The following is a 20290-nucleotide window of genomic DNA, read 5'->3' on the forward strand; positions in this document are numbered from 1 at the left end:
ATCTCCATAGGCCTCACAAGGGCTGGTAAATCCTCAACACACGAGTCTGCCTTCAGCACCAGGATTAAATCCCCGTTGTGCCAGAGGAATGTAGAGGAAGAGGAAGAAACACCAAAAGCCAACATCACTTTGGAGCAGCTCAGTGACAACAGAAGCTGTTCTCATCGAATCACAAACACGCACAGCCAGGACCTTTGAAGAGACTTCAGAGAAGAAACCATGCCAGAAAGGCTCAGCAGATGACAGAGTTTTGTAACCGAGTGACATCAGCTTATCTTTGTAACGCAGCTCAGCGTATAAAAACGCTCCATAGAAGCTTAGTCCAAATCTAGGCTCTTTGTGGCTTTTCATTAAGTTTCTTTGAAAGAATTATATAGGCATCTCCTGGGCCAGCGTGGCGTCAGCAAGCTGCCACCTCAGGTGCCTGCAAGAGCAGAGCCAGAGGATTCATGAACCTTCAACGTGAGTCAGTCTTGGGGGAAGAAGTAGGTGGCTGCAGACAAACACAGCTCGGCGACACCCCCAGAACGCCACGGGGGTGATGCTGCTACTGCTGCTTTACAGTGAATCAATATTAGAGTTATTACGGGAGATGTAGTGGAAACAAAGACGAGAGCCACCACCAGAACCAGGACCACCATCTCCTCAAGCAGCCACCCAACTGATGAACCTACCACCAGTGCCAGGCCGACTTCCACCAGGAACCAACCAAGACCTGAGACAGGAGGACTCGCCTCGTGTCTTCCACACTTTCTTTCCCTTCCAGTTCAGGGCAATCGATTAAATCCCCCTGCCCTCATCCCCCAACCAAATGTCCTCCCATGATCTTCTTGGGGTTCATGCTCTGCACAGCTAAGATTACATTACTGAGAGATTTGAGAAACACAGCACAAACAAATCCTGACGCTGCCCCATTCTAGACATCACATCAGCAAAGCACCAGCATAAACGCTCCCTTCCCCCTCCCTTCAAAGGCTCTGAAAAGGCTGGAAGGTAATCTGTGAAAACACCACCACATCAAAATGATACAAACCAAGAAAGGCAGGGGAACAGTTCATTCTGCCATCTGACTTCTGTATTTTCCTAAAATAACAGTAACAACCTGCACGGAGATCTCTACACGCAAAGCTGATGGAGTGCAACCACTCACGTGTCTGCATCCCAAGTGATATCCAAGAACTATTTCCCTCCGCTATAAGCAATACAAGCCTCAGACCAGACCGGAGAAGAACAAGAGCGCTGCTCCTGCTGACTGCAGCCTGTTCCCATGGACAGGCACTGCAGGACCTGCTGGTGTCCAACGTGGGAAAAGGCAGCAGCAGGAACAGCCACAATCCTAGAGCAGCACAGAGCGCCTTCCTTCTGGGTGCTCTAAGCCAGCACAGAGCAGCAATCCTCACTCGTCATGCACACAACCCATGGAGGAGCTGATCACAGCCCCTCTACTCCACCTTAGTCCTTAGGGATGACGTAGGGAGCAGAAAGCGCAGAGGTTTCGCTCTCCCAGGCTGAATCTAGGCTCCCAGGCACCAGACAAAGCATTTCCATGTAAACTGCCCAAGAGTGCTCTGGAAGTTCGTGAAAACAAACACACACTCAGCTGTTCTGCAGAGCAACTCCTGCATTGAAAATGCAACCCACGGAAGGCATGTCCTCATCTCTCCTATGAATCTCCTTGAACACAGGAATCAGAACAAGGTGAGGCCAGACAGCCCAAAAAACCTCCTGAGCAGTTGTCTTCTCCAAGATTGAGCTGATCCACGATTTATTTCTCATGATTTCAAAGGAGCACATTTGTTTCCTGGAATCCACAGCTTCTCCTGGACTCGGCTGCCACTGTGAATGTCTCAATTCTCCCACAGAACAGGAGCTGGCATTCCAAAGTCACATGCTTCATAATTAAGAGGCTTTTACTCCTCTTTGCCCTTTAAAACACCAATAAAGGGATAAAGCCATGTTCTTTCAGGTAACTGGAAGAAAACAGAGGGAAAAACAAGCCATGGAAGGCCACAGCGTGCTGGGGACAACTGTTACTATATTTAGTCCCCCTGCTCTGCAAAGCTGCCCAGCATCTGGTTCAATGATGGTGATGACTCTTCTCCCTGCTAGTCAGGACAGCATTGATGGGATGAATCCACCGCTCCCCTGAGCACGCAGGCCCCTTCCCCACATCCTCACACGGATTTGCTGCTTATTCCATCTGAGCAGCAGATTTCCAATCCCAGCTTTCCTATTTGGGACTGCCTTAAGAACTCAGTTGAAAGAGAACAGAGTGCATCAGCAGGAACGTTGTAAGAGGGAGTATCTGGGTACAGAACTGAAAGGCTGGAACAATCTCAACTTGTTAAAATGCACAAAAAGTCAGGGTTTTGTTGGGGGTTTTCTTTGCTATTCCCTTTACTATGGAGATTGGGAAAAGGGGGTTTTAAGGAAAAAAAATAACACTGTTCATGTAAGCTGGTGCTTCTCGAGACCAGCTTCAATATTCTGTAGTTAGAAGGATTCATAGGCAAAAGGTGTTATTTCAATTCACACTCAACAAAACCAACCAGGAGCGTTCTGCAAAACCCAAAATACACTTTGAACACCTCTTCCATCGTAATTCATCCCTTAAGAGAACGGTGAGAGTGGGAACCCACCAGGAACCCAACAGTTCCCACAGTAACCGGTTCACTGAGGTGGGGGGAGAAACAGCGACCCCCTTGCACTGGATGCGCCTGTTGGGTTTTGAGGTTTTGGAGTCTTTTTTTGCTGCTTTACACACAAAATGGTTGTGTTTCTCCAACGTGCCCCTAGCAGAGGCTGTGCAACAGCAGGACCGCTTGTGCACAGGGTTTAATACGGACATGACAGTGCTTCCCAAGGAAAGGGGGAAAGCAAACAGTGCCGTGGGTTGCACAGAGGCTTTGGGGGTAGCGCAGAATTCCCGGCTGCGATTCCCCAAACCCTTCCTCCCGCTCGCTCCTCACCCTGCTCCCAGGCTGGGGGATGGGTGGGAACTGGGATTTGCCAAGCCCAGCTCCATCCGCAAAGACTTTCTCTCCCAACTAAACCCTCCTTTCCAAGGAGGGAGCCTCCCGCATCCCACCGCGGTGCTCAGAGGCAGCCGTCTTCCCTATGGATATAACCCCCCCCAACCCCCCGCCACGCAACCCTTGTGTAACGTGTCCCTTCCCCCCAGCGAGGACCAGCATACAAAGGAAGCCTTGCTCCATTGTCCACCTACAGCACCTACACACCGAGCCCACAACCACACTCAACCTACACCCCTCGCCCCTTCTACACCCACAAACGTCGAGGTGTTGGCACCCCCAAAAGCGCTACACAGGCGACGTGTCATTTCCCCCCCCTGCCCCCACGGCCAAGCCACGGGAAGCGTTATTTTATCCGTGTTTACTTGCACGAGATCAGCCTCCTCCGAACACACTAATCCCGGTTAAAAAGCAGTCTGGGAAACGCAGTGAGACACTGCAGGCACAGGGGGGTTGCCTGGCTGCAAATCCCCTTCCCAAACCTCCGACTGAAACTCGGGAACGTAAAAACAACCATAAAGAAAAAAAAAGGGGAATTCACAATTCAGCGCCTGCCATTTTTTCCCATCCATCTCCAAGCAACAGTACCATAGCAACTTTTCCCCTGCTTCGATACATCTTACAAAAGGAGAAGAACTGGACAAAATCAAGACCCAGGAATGTCACATTCCCACTTTCCAGTGCCTGTTCCTTCAGTTAGCCATGCCTGGAATCAACCCAACCACCCCAGTGCGGGTTTTTCACCCCCAAAACCCTTGTCTTCCTACAACGCTGGGTCACGGCACCCGGCCTGACGGACAAAACAAACCACGTCGAGCCCTGAACCACGGCCCCGTGGTGTGGGCTTAGGGGGTGGGAATAAAAGGAGAAGCTCCATTGAACCAGGGCAATCCCGAGCGCTGGCAATGCCGGGATGGGGCTTTGCTGCTGCAGATGCAGCCCAGGAGAATGAAGGAGACCCCGGGGGTCCTTCCCTGCAGCCATCACCTCAACCGGGGCCCCAACACCATTTTAGGTGCTGTGAGGATGGGGTACGAGCAGGAGCCGGGACCTTCCTTCCCCCTCAGTGTCACCGCATCTATTTTTCCCATGGTGACTCATTATTAAGGACGCGCCGTCATTTTTCCAACGCAGGAAGATTAAAGGAAGCTTTAAAATCCTTTTCCTTTAGTGGGGGGGGTGTGTGTGTAACAGCCCTGCTGGAGCACCATGGGCTGAGCAGCCAACCCGGGGCTCTTGACCTTCTTTTTCCCCTAAAAATGATTGAAAATAGAAGATTCCATCAACTTCGTGCATTTCCCAAGGAAAAAGGTGCTGCTGAGGCAGCGGGGGAAAAGCTGCTGCCTCCTCCTCTTCTTCTTCCTCCTCCTCCTCGCATGAAAAGACATGGGGAGGAGGAAAAAAACACAACCATGCAAACAGCTACTACTTCCTTATGAGCAGGATTAACCTCGGCAACAACAACAACAAAAAACGGGAAAAAGAAAACCCAAAAAGCCACGATATCGTCCGGAGCGCTTCCCGCGGGCAGGAATCCCGTGTCTTCCTCATGGGGATCGGTGTGATTTTGGGGAGGGGGGGGGGGTTCAGTCACGTTTTCTCTGCTGCAGCCGCTTCGGTTCCCAGCGCTCGCTGCGGGACACGCACAGGCAGCATCCTCATGGCTCCAAGGCGGAGAAAAACACGGCAAAAAGGCGGGGAAACAACGAGAGGAAACTCCACACGTCGGCTCACGGCGAAAAACGACGGTTAAAAAAGCAAGATGGCCAAGCTCGGGCTGCCTCCGGCACCGCGCACCCCTCGGTACGGGATCCACTCCGGGCACGGCTCCCACACGCGGCTCCGTCTCCTGCGCCCTGCGCTCCGCCGTCGGTGCTGGTACTACCGGTGCTCTCACACGGGGATGCTGCTCCTCGGCCCGTCCACGCCGCCGTCCCCCTGCGGACGCTCCTCGCCATGGCGCGGGGTTATTTACGGCGATTTTGTTTTCCTCCTGCCCTCCGCGGGCCACGGCAGCCCCGTTCCCCCGCTCCCTCCCACCTCTGATGGCGTTTTCACCCTCATCCCCCTCACCCCGAGGGCCGGGCCAGCCGCGGCTGCGGACACCGACCCGAAGGCGCGGGAAGGCCCGTCCGGAGCCTGCTTTCCCCCCCTCTCTCCGCACTCACCGCTTGAAGTGCTCGATGATCTTCTCCTCACGCACGTTCTCCGGCAGGTTGCCCACCCAGAGGTGCCTGGTTTCCCGCACCATGCTGCGCGGCGCGGGGCGAGCCCGCCGCCCCTGCCCCGGCTCGCTGCCGCCTCTCCCCGCGCAGCGCTGCCGGCCGCCGCTCGCTGCCCGCCGCCACCTCCTCCTCCTCCTCCTCCTTCTTCTCCTCCGCCTCCTCCCCGCCGCCCTCCGCCTCTTCCGCCGCGGGGCCCTGCCGCCCTCAGCGCCGCCGGCTGCCTCCCCCCGCGGCGGACGACACCATCCCCTGCGGGGGGGCCCCCTGGCTGCCGGGCCGCGGGCTCCCCCTCCGCCGAGGGGTTTCTTCCTCGCTGCCTCCCCCCGCCGCGGCCCTCGCTCGCTCGCTCCCGCTGCTTCCTCCTCCTCCTCCTCCTCCTCCTCCGTCAGCGGCAGCGCGGCTCCTGCCCCAAGCCCCCCCCCCCTTTCTCCTTCCCCCCCCCCCCCGCGCCTCTCTCTCAGCGGCCCCGCGCACGCGCACTGCGCCCCACACACACCACCACCACCCCCCCCCCCCCACCACGGGCGCGCGCCTCGGGACCGCCGCCGCGCAACGCCCCGCCCTCGTGAGCGGGGAGAGCGGCGGGAGTGCGCGTGCGTGGCGGCGCGAGCGGGTGAGGGAGGGGGAGGAGGTTGCGATGGGAAACATTTTGGGGGGGGGGGGGGCAATGAGGAAATGGGGTGGATTGGCAAAATCAAGGGGTTGTGCTGTAAAAAACGGGGCGCTGGGCAAGGGGTAAAGGGGGGGGGCTTGCAAAGGGGGGGGGGGCAGTGCGAAAAGTAAAGGGTGCGGTGCAAAAATGACGGTGAATTGCAAAAAAGCGGGGTGAACTGGGAGAAATAAAGGGGGCACTGCAAGAAACGGGGTGGTAGACACAGAATGAAGGGGGCTGTGCTGCAAATGTAACGGGGTGGGTTGAAAATGGGGGGCACTGCAGAAAATAAAGGGGGTGCAATGCAAAAAGGGGTGCTATGCAAGAAATAAAGGGGGGCTGCACTGCAAAACAGAGGTGAATTGCAAACAATAAAGGGGGTGCATAGCAAAATATACAGGGGGTGCAGTGCAAAACTAAAGGAGGATGTGTTGCAAAAAAACAGGGTGCTGTGCAAGAAATAAAGGGGGTACACTGCAAAATGAGGGGGGCTATAAAAAGGGGGGACACTGCAAAAAAAGGGGTGGTACACAGAAAATAAAGGGGGTTGTATTGCAAAGGGGGGCACTGCAAAAATAAAAGGGGCTATTGCAAAAAGTGGGGTGCTATGTAACAAAGGGAGTGCTGTGCAAAGCAAGGAGGTGCATTGCAAAAAACAGTGGGAGACACTGCCAAAAATGAAGGGGGTACAGTGCCAAAAATAAAGGGGGTGCATTGCAAAAAGTAAAGTCTTCCCCGGAATGGGAAGGCCATGGGAATTCTTCTTGGGAGGGTTCACCTGCGCATCCTTGAACCCCTTCTCCACCCACCATGGCTCTGTGATTAAAGATGGGGTGAAGGAAATGCTTGTGGTGAGTATGGCGCTGCTTAATGGGAGACTGCAATGGGGCTGAATGGTTTTCAGCCCAAAGGATGTTGTTTTCCACCATATCAGGCAGAAGCTCTTCCCTGTGAGGGTGCTGAGGCGCTGGCACAGGGTGCCCAGAGAAGCTGTGGCTGCCCCATCCCTGGCAGTGCTCAAGGCCAGGTTGGACACAGGGGCTTGGAGCAAGCTGCTCCAGTGGAAGGGGTCCCTGCCCCTGGCAGGGGTTGGAGCTGGATGAGCTTTAAGGTCCCTTCCAGCACAAATTACTGTGTCCTTCTATGAAATGTGCCTCTGTACAGATAAAACCACCCATTTCTACACCCTAAATTGAACATACCCAACCAGTTGCCACCATGTGAAACCACACAGCTTGAGGTCAGGACAAAATGCACACCCATGGCCACAAACAGTATTTTTTTGAAGCCCATTAGCAGTTTTCAGCTCAGAATACCAATAGTCCCCCATTTTCCTTGGCCAAAACCTCCCAACAGCACTTCAAACCATGTTTTCTTGTCAGGGTCCCCTCCAGTCTGGCCAGACCCTTCCCAAGGGCCACTGCAACCTCCTGGCAACAAGTCCACCTTGACAAGTGGTCAAAGTCATCGCGCTATCAGTGCTTTAACAAACACACCGATCTCCTGATTTAATGAGGCCTCTGACGCACGTCAACATGAGCGCTATCCCCAACCCCTGGACCACGAGCCTATCCCGAACCTGCCCTGTGCCTCAGTTTCCCCAGCGATGATAGGTGTTAGCTGCTCCACCAAAGCAAGATCTACTGATGAATCTAACATAAAACCAATGAATCTTTGCACACAAACCATCTATTATTTAAAACTTGTGATGGAGCCACGTACACACAAGAAGACAGGCTGCCAACATGCTCCACCGCACGTTTCTTTATGTGAACAGGCTTTGCTCTCTGTTTCAGCTGGTTGGAAGCACAAAGAGCAGTTGCTACATGTCTATACCTTCAACAGGCTCTACAGGCACCCATTTGGGAGAGGAAAAAACCTAAACCACGCACCAAATGGCTTTTCTATGCTGAATTTTTCCCTCCCTGGCAGGGTGGCACCTCTAAGGGACATGAGGAAACTGCATCAGCTCCCAGGTCTCTCAAGGAACCTCCAGCAGGGTCCAAGAGAGATGTCCATGGATTGGAAGCTGCCGCAAGCAAAGCTGTCAGCTCTGCTGACAGGAGAGACGCAGTTGAAATTAGCTCTTCCTGGGCTCTGCCTATGCTAGAGCCAACTGGAAGAGGAGCACAAAGCCTGGCTGGTGACACAGATAAAGCTCTGGAACATCCCAGTACTTCTGAAATGCTTTGAAGGGGAAACAGTTCCAGTTACAACACTGGGATGTTGCTGTAACAACTCACTGGAAGACTTTAAAGAACACAGACCCAGGCTGAAGACCAGCATGGGCAGAACCATCCACCCAGCAAAAGACACCTCCCTGACGGAGGACTGCTCCTACATGGCAGCTGCCAACACTGCCACAAGCAACACCACAATGAGCATCCAGGGGCAAGGCACGGGCACTCATCCCCATGTGCCACCCATCCCAGGGGGGCAGAGAGTTTAGGACAAGAGGACTCCAGCAGCTCTCCAATGCCCAACAGCCTTTGGTACACACAAGAGCCTGGCACGCCTCGAGGAGCAACATGAATTACTCCTGTGGGTGTAGCCGAGAACCCAGCTATCTCCGGACATCTTGGTCAACCCCGTAGTGAAAACATTGGGACGTTCCTTATCGGCAGTTGGAGAGGATTAAAGCACCAGGCTATATATTAATGAGGTTATAAACCCATCTCAGCTTGAACGCCGTGTTCATGTCAAGAAAATCAAAGCACGAACGGGGCAGATCAAAAGAGAACCATTAAAGGCATGAGAAAACGGGGCTGCCTTATAAAGAACTAGTAATGTTAGCAGCAACCAGTTTGGAGGAGAGAAAAAGGGGCAGGAGAATCAGAAAACATCCTTGGGGTCCGCAGGCTAGCTAGAGACAGCCTCCCTTTGAGGACAGAACACCAAACACCAGACAAAAGGCAAGTTTCTATGTTCTGAACACAGCAGCATCTTACCCGTGCAGCACAGCTCGCTGCCACGTGTCACCAGGCCAGCTTGCCAAACACTTCAAAAGCAAAGATTAGATACCAACAAGGACAGCAATGGGAGCTCCACTTGCCAAGAGCGTAACTCCTCTTAGACTGGGTCCCAGCATAGCAATTGCTCTGTGGAGCACAGCCAGAGTCGGGAAGGAAGGCATTACACCTCTCTCCATAGCTGGGGACATGGACAGCTACATCCAGCATGGATTAGAGCAGTCACATTAGTGACACACAGCAGTCCTCCCCAACAGCATCCAGTGCGCATCCCACTTGCTTTGTTTTTCACTGGAAAACCATAGGTTACCCATATGGGAGCCCTCAGCCATCATGAGGAATACACAGAGCATTTCTTTGTTCGAGCCACCCAGCTCCGGCCACCATCTTGTCACTATAAACTGTATTTATTTACGGCCCTTTCCTGCTCATTGACTCTATTTATTAAAACGATGTTATGGCAGCTGAATACCAGTGAGGCTTTTAGCTCAGTTTTAAGCCAAGCCTGAATTACAGACCTAATTTTATTGCTTACCCATTAACGTTTTATGCGACGGATAATTTTCTCCAAGAAGGCATTGGTGCTGTTTGGTATTTGGGCTCATTTGTTGCCAAGACAGAGGATATCAGCTTTCACACTGATAATGCTTTGGACACGAAGTCTGGTTCTGGATCCTAAGCAACACAAAGTATAGGATTTGTATTAATAAAGCTAGTCATTTTGGTTCGTTCCCCTTTGAGTGTTAGCGCTCCAGTTGTTCATGAGATGACTCCACCGAGAACACTCCCTCCACGTTTTCCAAACCCTGTATTTAGTAATTTATTTGCTAAATAATTATATTTTCTATTTTTCTCATTTCAGTTTTCTTCAGCAGCAGAGTCCAGTGTGAGGGCCAAGCCACACAACCAAAACACCGTGTGCCAGCACAAGTCTGCAGAACAGCTTATTCTTAGTACATATATCAGAACTCATTTTTATTTATATATAATATATATATTTATATATAACAACCCATATTTTTGCCTGTTGTTGGGGAAAAATGAGGAATGTCACAGTGCTGTTCCCCCTGCCCCCCAATCTCTGTGTGACCACGTACCATAGAGCTGAACCTGCTCACCTCTCAAGGGGTTTTCCCAAAGACAGGGCATTGTATCAGCTAAGCAGAGAGGACTTCAGTCTTCCAGGCTGCAAATGAACAGAGTTTAGGGGAAAAACAAAGAAGAAGAACAAAAAAAGCCAGCCCTGTCTGATTTGGTACCCAAGCAGGACCACTCCAATGGATATAAATCCCTTAGGATGGGATAGATCACTGTATCCTGTACTACTGTTCTATGGCCCCATGTGCCCAAGAAAAAATCCCAGATAAGACACTGGAGCTGTTGCAGAACAAGGTTTTAATACAAAATCCAAAGTCCAAACCTGTCAGCTTAAGGCTGCTCTTCCCCACATTCCCCATCAGATTGATCAGCACAAAATAAATACTGAGCCAGCCACTACCAGAGCTTTTGTTCCATCAAACACCATTTTGATACTGAAGCAACTTGATGTTTAGATGAGGCAGACGGAACGCATGTTGGTGTGTTATGGCTCTCCCTCTTCAGAGAAAAGCACTAAAGAAAACTAACAGCAATACAGCAGAGGAGAAGGGTTCCTTGAGGGGCCTTTGCTTTCATTTCACCTCTGCAGATGTCATGGTGCAGCTTTTTAACTCTTTGGGATAACAGGAAAGCTTGAAAGACCATGGTTTTCCTTGCTATGGAGCAGAGGTTTCTATTGCTCACCTGCATTTTGGCACCAGAAATGTGTTTAACTTGGAAATGCCACGGATGTAGCAGTAGCAACTCTTCAGTCCAAAGCAGAGGTGGTAAAGGTTCAGCTCTCACAAGGTAATTCTGCCTCGTTTGTCCTAAACTGCCAAAGAAAAGTAATCCTGAGTCCCACAGGATGTGCCAACCTGAAAAATGTGGGAACATCCCAAGCAGCCAGCTTCTCAGTCCAGGGTCCCTCCATGCCAGCAGAGGCCTTGAGGAGCACAAGGCAGATCTCCAAACCAACACATCCCTGATGAGAGAATAAAAGTCATATCCCTGTCCATGGTGGTTTACTTCAAGTACAGCCGAGGCTTCAGGCACAGGAGCTACTGGCAGTTTTCATAGGACACCACACACCAGCTTTCCCAGGAGCACTGTATGAAAGCTGGCCTGGACACCTCATACTTGCTCTCCGCTCATTTTTGGTGCCAAAAAAAGCATAAAGTCAGAGCTGTGCTACAAACCTGCAGCAAGCAGGGGGACACTGGCAGGGAATCCTGCATTTCCTACATGGTGCTGCTCCAGCTTAGCCAGGCAGGGCCTCTCTGTGGTCAGCCAGAGGCAGCCATGCGACACCGATGCCAATATTCTCATTACAGGAGGCTAACAAGAAGGTGCTGATACCCAACACTCCCTGTGCACTAATGACTCTGTGCCTTGAAGTCACTTGTGACCTCAGGAAGACCAGCACTGGGTGCTTTTTACGACACCTCAAAAGGAACTGTACCCAGTGAGGAAGCATCAGCCTTTTTCACACCACCGCGGGATGGTTTGTGTTGGAAGGGACCTTAAAGCTCCTCCAGCTCCAGCCCTTGCCACGCGCAGGGACCCCTTCCACTGGAGCAGCTTGCTCCAAGCCCCTGTGCCCAACCTGGCCTTGAGCACTGCCAGGGATGGGGCAGCCACAGCTTCTCTGGGCACCCTGTGCTAGCGCCTCAGCACCCTCACAGGGAAGAAGTTCTATCTAACCTGACAGATCTTCTTGTGAGCCAGCATGGCTTTGAGCAATCAAGTAATAAACCAGCAGCATCTTACAGGCACAAGTTCACAGGGGGAAAAAAAGTGTAATTCAAGGGGACACTGATCTCCACCAACATGATTTAGGCCGTTGCAATGCTCCTTCTGCCATTTGCGCTAGCAAAATTGGGAGTAATACGCATGTAGGTCTGTTCGTTGTAGGGAAAGGGGCCCCACAGTTTTACTCCCTGGAGGCAACTGTTCTCCCCACCCCTTTTGTGTGTATTTTTTTTAACGTGCCACACAGCAGCACAATGCTGACAAGTGCATTGTATGTTTTCTGCCTATGCAGCAGTTCAGGAGCACACGGCTCGGGAAGGGGGTTTTTGAAAGGGGAAAGGGGGAGGGAGCCGTCTTCGCTGTACCGACTGAATTGCACGCCTGGCTCTTCAATGTGACCACGGGGAAGGGGAAAAGACACTAGGTTTAAAAACAGTACAGCTTTGAGCATCCAAAAGGGTCTTCTCTGTGATACAGTGGAGCTTAGAGTAAAAGCTACCACAGGCAGGAAAAAACAGTATATATAAATCACCAGGGTTTCTCCTCTGGCATTGGAAGTGACCCCAGAATACAGCTCATCAGTCCTCACTGCTGTTAATCTCCATGTTTCCACACCTGACAATGCAGAGATACCAGCTCTGAGGAAGGAAAATGGAGGAGGGAAGGGTATGAAAAGCTGGATTGTCCCTTTTCCACCTGCCAGGAGCAGCTCCATGGAGCCTCAGTGGCACTGCCCCACAGGGCAGCAACCAGAGCATGTTACCAGCCTCCACGAATGAAGCTGCTGGTTCATGCCCCCCCCCCCCCCCATTACACACAAGACTGACAAACACAGCTTCCTCTAACAATGAGGATGACTAATCCACAGCACTTTATTTATTTATTTTTGGTTAAGGCCACAAGGCAGAGCGTTTTTTCCACAAAGCCTTTGCTTTTGTGAATTAGTAAGCAGTGGGAAGGGGAAGCCCTGGGACCTACTCGTGCTATCCAGACAGAAGTAACCACAGAAACATTGTGGGTTTCTGTGGCCCGTGTACAACACACACTTACACAACCAGAGCACCATGCTTTTCGCTCCTCGGCAAGGCCAGCTCCCACTGCCCAGGAGGCTCTGAGATCACTGCCTGTTTGTAATACTTACAAAGGTGTGGAGACGGGTTACACAAACAATCCCATCTTTCCCTGGAAAAGAAGAAAAAAGGGAAAAAAATAAGGCATAAGACAAGCTTCCACCCATAACATTGCCACGTCCCCCTGCGCTACCTGGGTCAGGGAAGCGATGTGCTGGAGAAAAAGCGGGGTGCAGGGTTCTGTCATGGAAGCAGAGCATCTGCATTAGCTCGGTGGGGGCCAGTCCCCCAAGCAGGGTTGCTCTGGCTCGCAGGGCGAATTAGCACTAGCAGCCAGCTTTAATGCAGAGCTGTGGTTGAACCACAGCAGAGCCAGCACTGAAGGAGGTCACTTGGGGACTGCAAAAAGGTAATGAATTAAAACAATATAAAGAAGGGGAGGGGAGGGAACAATCTATAAGCAGATGTTTACTGACGAGCAGGCAGGTCCACAGCTTTGCCCTGGCAAGCTGCAGAGCTGTGTGCATGGAGCAGGCGGAGAAATCCCAGCCCAGTTCCCAGGGCGCAGCAGAACAATCTGCATCTACAGAGAACACTGAACAGATTTGGGTTACAGCTTTTAGCCAGCCCCACTCACCACCACCACCCCCCTGCCTTCGGCTCTGCAGCCCTAAACCCCACCGAATCCGTCATCTTTTTAAGCACTCAGAAGCAGAGATTTGCCACCAGAGTGATTCCTGGTGGTGGCACCGTTAAATACTTACCCACCTCACAGCCAAGGGCTGTGAAATCTTACAATTCGGGAGTGTTTGCAAATGATTTTGAAAGCCTTCCAAGGAAGGTGCTGTAGGATTGTAAATCCTCCCCATTATTAATAAAATGGAGCTGTTGTTCCAACTCTAATCAAGACTTGTCTCCAGCTGGGCAATTTAAAAACGCAATTGAAAACACACACACAAAAAATCCCCCACGATCATGAGGAAGCTTCAAGGAAAAAAAGAATCATCAGTGAAAGAGCTGTTCTTTGAGGAGAAAGGAGGAGAAACCGAAAAATAATGACCCTGCTATCTGAAATGAATTCCAAGCAGGAGCATGGTGGGACGGGGGGGGGGGTTTGCCGCCCTCCCACCGTCTGGGAAAGGTCACTTCTGCCATCGGTGCCCTCGCTGCGCCCGATGAAGCGAGCAGCAACCCCATTGCTGTGAGGCAGCCCCATCCATCTCCATCAGGAGACAGCCCTGCTTTTAATTCATTTAGCAAAGGGGGAAGGGAAAAAACAAACTAGAAAACAAATTTATGTGAAGGGGAAAAAAAAAAAAAAAAGAGAGAGAAAGCAACAAACCCTTGCAAACACCTCCCTGCACCCTTGTCATGGATGGGGAAATCTAGCGAGGGGGAAGAGATGCCAGGGAGAGGTGGTGCGTCCTCCTCATCATCATCTTCATCATCCTCCTCCTCCTCCGGCAGGGACCACGCCTGCCCGGCGCTGCGGCAAAGGCTCCGCAGTGGGTGCTCCCCTCCCCCGTAGAAGCTTCTGGAATAAGGAACCGAGCTGGAAAGAGGAGAGAAACCTTTATACCCGCAGAGAGGGGGGAAAGAGCGAGCCGTGGAGCGCGTAATAAACGGGAGAGGATTGCACAGGGATGGGGTGTGTGCAGGGCGGAAAGAGATATATAGATATATATATATATAGATATAAATGAAGCCCAGGAGCGGCTCTGCAGCCGGCTCGGCTTTTAAATCAAACACCCCGACACAAAGCACACAAAAAAAGAGGGAATATGGTGGTGTGTGGAGCGGTAGAGGATGGGATAAAGGAGCTGATCCCTCCTCCCGGATCTGCCATTGCACTTGAGCTCGTTTGTCCTCTCTTTCTGTCGCAATGAGTTGTCTGATCCGGACTCTTTGATTTGCAGCTTCAGGTTTGGGGTTGTGTGCAGTTGGTTTTTCTCTTTTTTTTTTTTTTTCTTGGCTGTTTTTTAATTATTTTAATTAAAAAGGCAAAAAAAATCCTCCCCAAATCTCCCAAGGAAAATCTCCATCTCTGTGGAACAAGTAAAACATTCAGGCACACTTCCACCACGGACTGTAAAAAAGAGCTGAGTTCCTTCTTGGTTTTTCTTCTTTTTGATGGCTTTTTTTTTCTTTTTTCTCCTGCTTTTAGGATGTATTGTAGTAGAAAGCCAATGGAGGAAAACAAAGGTAATATATATATATATATATATATATAAAATCAAACGTATATACGGGCCAAAATTAGTGGTTATATATAATTAAATCACAGTGGTTTAGGTGTGGGGGTTTAGCTGATACTGTCATCAGTCCATAGGAAAAAAGGGGATTCCGATGTATATAGAAATATGTTAAGAAAGACTTCCGTATGTGTGGAAATAAAAAGAGCATAAGCACGGGCCTAAATCTGTTCATTCCGGGTTAAAAACCAGTGGTTTAGGGCTGTGGTTTGTAGCAAAGAACGGACAATGTTAAAATGTGCCCTGTAACAGCACTGGGGTAGGAAAAAGGGAAGGCAACATTGAAAGAAGCATTAAAAGCATACGTGGTACCTTGGCTGCAGGCTCCAACAACGAGAGTTTGGATGTTACGGGGTACATATAGATATATATAGGTATATAATATATATATTTAAGAGTATTACCACGTCTGACCACACGAAGGATATGCTTTTAATTAACGTTATGGCGGGCCGGTTGTCGTCGGGAGCAAGACGAGCGCCGACGGCTTCTTCTTCCCCACACGCCTCCGGCTCGGAAGGCACATCCATCCGCGGGTGTTTTGGGGTTGATTCTTCTCTTTTTGGGGTATTTTCCATGCCGAGAGGAGAGCGGGAGGTGGCGGCTTGAAGGAGAAAAGCGGTGGAAGAGAATGGAGGCATGGAACGGGGTGCGTGTGGTGGTGAGGGGGGGAGCGCAGGGAACGGGCAGTTCGGGGCCAAAAAGCTTCAGGCTATGAGGAAAAATAAAAGATATTTTAAGGGTCGGTGCCGGCGACCTGCGCCGGGGGGGGCTGAGGCAGCATTTCTGGCGGATTTTCGCTTCCTTTTGTCACGGCGGTGAGGAAAAACGGAGGGGGGGGGAGGTCGGGTTTCCCCCGCAGCGCTTCCACCGCCCGCCCGGAGGGGATGCGCCATGAGGAGGAGCCCCTCCGCCGAGCTTTTGGCACGGCCGAGGCTCCCGCTCGCCGCCCCGGCCCCGCCAGCCGCGCATCGTCCCGTCCTTCCCCCCGCTGCCCGCCCGGCGCCATTTTGTCGCCTCAGCGCCGCTCGCCGCGGCCCCGCCGGGCGGCCATTTTGTGAAGCGGTTCCTGTGGAGCCGGGCGGGGGGGGGGGGGCAGCGCCGACCCTCGTCCTCCTCCCCATGTTCGCCTTCAGATGCGCTTCTTTTTAGTGTTTCTTTCTCTTTTCTTCACAAAACGCCGTGCCCTTAAAGCGCCCGTCGGCAAAGCAAGCTTCAGCCTCAGACGAAGCAATCCGGTAAAGGAGATTAAAGTACATTCGCGCGGCTGTGAGGGAAAGTGTGGCCGCACGGAGAGTGAAGGGTTCTATTCATTTTTAGGAGCCGTTCACCCCTCCTCCTCCTCCCTCCAGCATTTTGTCCCAGTGATAAATCTCCGAACTCAATAAACGGCCTTGACAAAGGGGATAAACTGAGAAATATCTCTTTTTGTTAAATAAAACACCTCCTCTACAGGCTCTAATGGACGCTGCAGCAAAACAAAGAGATAATATAAACCGGTCTGGGAAAAAAAAGGTTCATTTTGGGGAAACAGGGCTTGCAGGATGCTGTGGTCACCTCGGATATGAGGGAAAGATGGGATCTAAAAGGTCAAATCCGTGCATCTGTGTTCAGAAAGAGGGTTGGGGTTGGGGTTGGGTTGGAATAACGAGAGCCTGGTAACGCATGTGTAAACGGCTGCATTGATTTAGCTTGGTGTTACTGAACAACACACAGCGTGCTTTAGATACAGCTCGTGCTGCTGGTGGCTCCGGTGTGCCGGAAAATGGGGGGGGAAACGAGCATATTGAGGGGTTTAATATATATATATATATATATACACACATATATATGTATATATCTGTCTCTATCATGGAGAAATCCAGGGCTTGGGCTGCTCCCAGAGGAATCCCTGCTGCTTTTCCCCCCTCTCCGTTAGTCAGCAGGATCAGACCACTTCTCATTGAAGGAATGTTAGGGGTGTTATGTCGTGTCCCGATGTGACAGCACAGAAAACGGCTCCAAACACTGTGGGGAAGGACAGCGCTGCAGCAGGGTGATGGGAGATGGTTTCCTCTGGTCTGACCAGAAGAAAAACCCATTTTTCCTCCATCTCTGTTTGAAAAACAAACCCATCAGCAGCACTGATTCCCCTGCCAGCCCTCCTTCTATCCCTCCAGCCAGCCAGCCCTCCCCCCGTCTATCCCTCCCTCTTTCCCTCCATCTATCCATTCATCCTTTCATCCATCTCTCCCTCCCTCCCTCCATCTGTCCCTCCCTCCCTCCATCCATCCCTCCCTCCCTCCATCTGTCCATCCACCATCCCTCCATTCCTGTTTCCCTCCCTCCCTCCCTTCATCCATCCACCCACCACCCACCCGTCCATCCCTCAATGCCTCCCTCCATCCATCCATCCATCCCTCCTCCCAGCAAAGCTTCGGCATCTTCTTCAGCCTCAGTTTCCCTTCCTGTGTTGTTCCCCTCCAGCTCCTTCCCGGCCCCTTGGAGGCAGTGATGGCAGAGCGAAGGCATGCAAGGAATCCGGCTCATCTCTCCTGCTCTGTGCTTGTATTTCTCACAGCTGACCATGGGGGATGCTGGGGGAAAAGGCACTTTCCAGCCCCTTTCCCTTTACGGGGTTCGCTTTCCCTGCACCACGCCAAAACCTTTGGCTTGCAAACAAAACCTGTGAAAAGGCCTCATTTGTAACAAAGCACCACTTCTACCACTGTTGTAAAACCACTGCAGGTGAGCCTGACAGCTCATCCTTTAAAAACTGTTTAAAAATCAGTTCCTTGAGTTGTGAGAGAGTTTTATGGGCTACAAACTGGGGGGTTCAGATGGAGAAGAGAAAGCTCAGGGGGGACCTTATGGCTCCCTACAAGTGCCTGGCAGGAGGATGGAGCCAGGAGGGGCTGGGCTCTGCTCCCAAGGAATAAGGGATGGGACAAGAGGAGCCGGCCTCAAGCTGCACCAGGGCAGGTTTAGATGGAGCTGAGGAACAATTCCTGCCCCAGAGGGTGCTCAGGCATTGGAACAGGCTGCCCAGGGCAGGGCTGCAGGCACCGGCCCTGCGAGTGCTCACACACCCTCAGTGCCATGGGTTAGTGGTGGCCTCGGCAGTGCTGGGAACGGTTGGACTGGATGATCCTAAAGGTCTTTTCCAAGCCGGTTGCTCCTGCGATTCCCGGCTCACAGCAGGGTACGGCGTTGGATGCCTTCGCTGGGAAAGCCCAGGGAAATCTTATCCCCGGACCGCACCCAGCCTGGAGTGAAGAAATGTTTGCATTTGCTTCTCGTTGGAGGGCAGCCACGTCCCTCCCCGCTCCCCTGGGCTTGCCAAGAGGGATTGCAAGACAAGACAGGCTTATTGCAGCAGCCGAGGGAAGGGCAGGGCCGGCCCGTGCGACTCCAAGGGTGCAGGATCCTCTTTGCCCTTTCGCACTGCCGCTGGAGCAGGACAAGACCTTGGGCGGGTTTTATGCCTCTGATGGTCCCTGGGGGGCTCTGCAAGGCTTTAGGGTGCTCCTAAGGCAAAGCAAGAGCTTCATCTTGCTCCATGCGTGATTTGTATTTGTTTTAGTCTTTGCCAAGCGAACCTGGGCGCTTGTAAAAGCGCTTGCAACAGGGCACAGAGCCCAAGGACAGGCGGAGCTGTCGCAGCAGACCCGGGCTTGCTCAGCAGCAGGATGGGACCCGTCTCCCGCAGCCTCACCCTGCAAAATCTCCTCCATGTGGCTCAGCAAGCACTGGAAATTCCTCGAGGTGCTCCCGGGGGAAAACATGGGCCCGTGCTTTTCAGGCATAGCAACGCTCCCTGTGCCTCGACTCGCAGTGCTTCTCCCCTTACCTGAGAAGAAAACGGCTTAAGTCAGTCTATTTTCCTCTTGCCTCCATGTCCATCCATCCCTGTCCTTCCTCATCCTCCTTTCCTGGAGAATATGCCAAATCTGACCTCTTCTCTGTCCCTTTGCCACGCTGCCAAACTCTCATGTGTGAAGCCGTACAGAAGTTGCCCTTCTCATGCCCTCTAGCAACTTCTGTAATGCTTCATGTCAATAAAAACCATTCCCTGCCTACCTCTGACCAGAAACTGCTGCAGTCTGGTACTAACAGCCCGTCCTGGCTTGCTCTGCAGGAGAAACACCCAGCCCTTCCCACCATTAGCCCTGCAGACAGGTAGCATAGCTTGCTGAGCACCAAGGGTGCTGCACAGAGGGGTTAAGCCAGTGTGCAATGTAATAACTCATCCAGAACACCTCTCGGCATCGGCTTTTCCATCCTCCCCCAACATTGATTGGAAAATCACCCATATTGCAAAGAAAGGAGCAGCCCTTTGCTCTTTGGGGCTCCCCTTCCCCACACTCCTTACCCACCATTGAGTCTGCTCACTTCCTTTTACTGTTTTAGCATCATTTGGTGCCTGGTTTTCCCCACAGGGCAAGAGGCTTTGGAAAGTGAGAGCTGACTTGGAGCGTGGGACACGCCAGAGTCAAAGCCACCTACTTACATGACTGGGACAGACCGCAGCTGTGCATTAACATCCTATTTATAATAATAACTTTATAGCGTTAATGTAAGCACCAATTGATTAATCACATCAACCCGCAACTATTTCCTGCTGACTGTTCCCCATTTACGAAGCCAATTACTCAGTGTTTGCTAATGTGAGTCTACAGCCCATCAATCAGGTCATAACTCGCTATAAAGTTATTACTTGTAAATACAGAGCACACTACAGAGACATCCTACGTGACCTAGAAATGTATGGCTGCTGCTTTGGTTGGTTTTAGTCCTTTTTTTCAATCAGGTAATGTGTTAACCATCACCTCAGATGTTCTGTTTTCTCCTCTTGATTTCATAGTATGGTTTGGGTTGGAAGGGGCCTTAAAGATCATCCAGTTCCAACGTTTTTAAGCACTTTCAGTTAAAAAGGAGACTCTTTCCAGCTGGTTTGCAACACCCTCACAAACAAAACCCTGGTGACATCGGTCACACAGATGCTGGGCATGCTTATAAGTATTTTAATTTCTGCTGGTTCGGATCTTGGGCTGAGAGATCAAAACCCACCTGATGGCATAGAGGCTGCCTGGGATAACGTGCAGAAACGGGAATTGTTGGTCTTCCGCAGCATCGCAGCTCTTGTCGGATGCAGCCCAGAACGTTTAGCTGGAGTTTTATTGCCTGATGGAGGAATTTGTGCTCCGGCTGCCCTCTGCCGACCCGGTTGAGGTGGAGCCCAGACAGCGCAGGCTGTCAGCGAGAAAACCCCCAAACCAGCC

General features: G+C 51.7%; 1 protein-coding gene and 1 long non-coding RNA gene across 8 annotated transcripts in view; both read right to left on the minus strand.

The window, feature by feature from the left end:
* Positions 1-5386, minus strand: part of SPEN (spen family transcriptional repressor) — a 67333-nt gene extending 61947 nt beyond the window's left edge. For all 4 annotated transcript variants that reach the window (XM_065696498.1, XM_065696499.1, XM_065696497.1 and 1 more), the window contains exon 1: positions 5201-5386. In XM_065696498.1, the coding sequence (XP_065552570.1) occupies positions 5201-5283 (83 nt within the window). In that variant the 5' untranslated portion in view covers positions 5284-5386. The remainder of the gene's footprint in view (positions 1-5200) is intronic.
* A 4074-nt stretch (positions 5387-9460) lies between these two features.
* On the minus strand, positions 9461-17149 carry LOC136022773 (uncharacterized). 4 transcript variants are annotated; one of them, XR_010616326.1, is made up of 5 exons: positions 15434-17149; positions 12849-14329; positions 10661-10790; positions 9997-10064; positions 9461-9553 (listed from the first exon to the last, which is right to left on the minus strand). It is a non-coding gene; the product is annotated as an uncharacterized LOC136022773 (long non-coding RNA). The 4 variants fall into 4 exon arrangements; XR_010616325.1 differs by having other exon boundaries at positions 10661-10785; positions 12849-17149; XR_010616324.1 differs by having other exon boundaries at positions 12849-17149.
* Between the last annotated feature and the right edge of the window lie 3141 nt (positions 17150-20290).

This window comes from Lathamus discolor, chromosome 16 (assembly GCF_037157495.1).
Source record: "Lathamus discolor isolate bLatDis1 chromosome 16, bLatDis1.hap1, whole genome shotgun sequence".
NCBI lineage: Eukaryota > Metazoa > Chordata > Aves > Psittaciformes > Psittacidae > Lathamus > Lathamus discolor.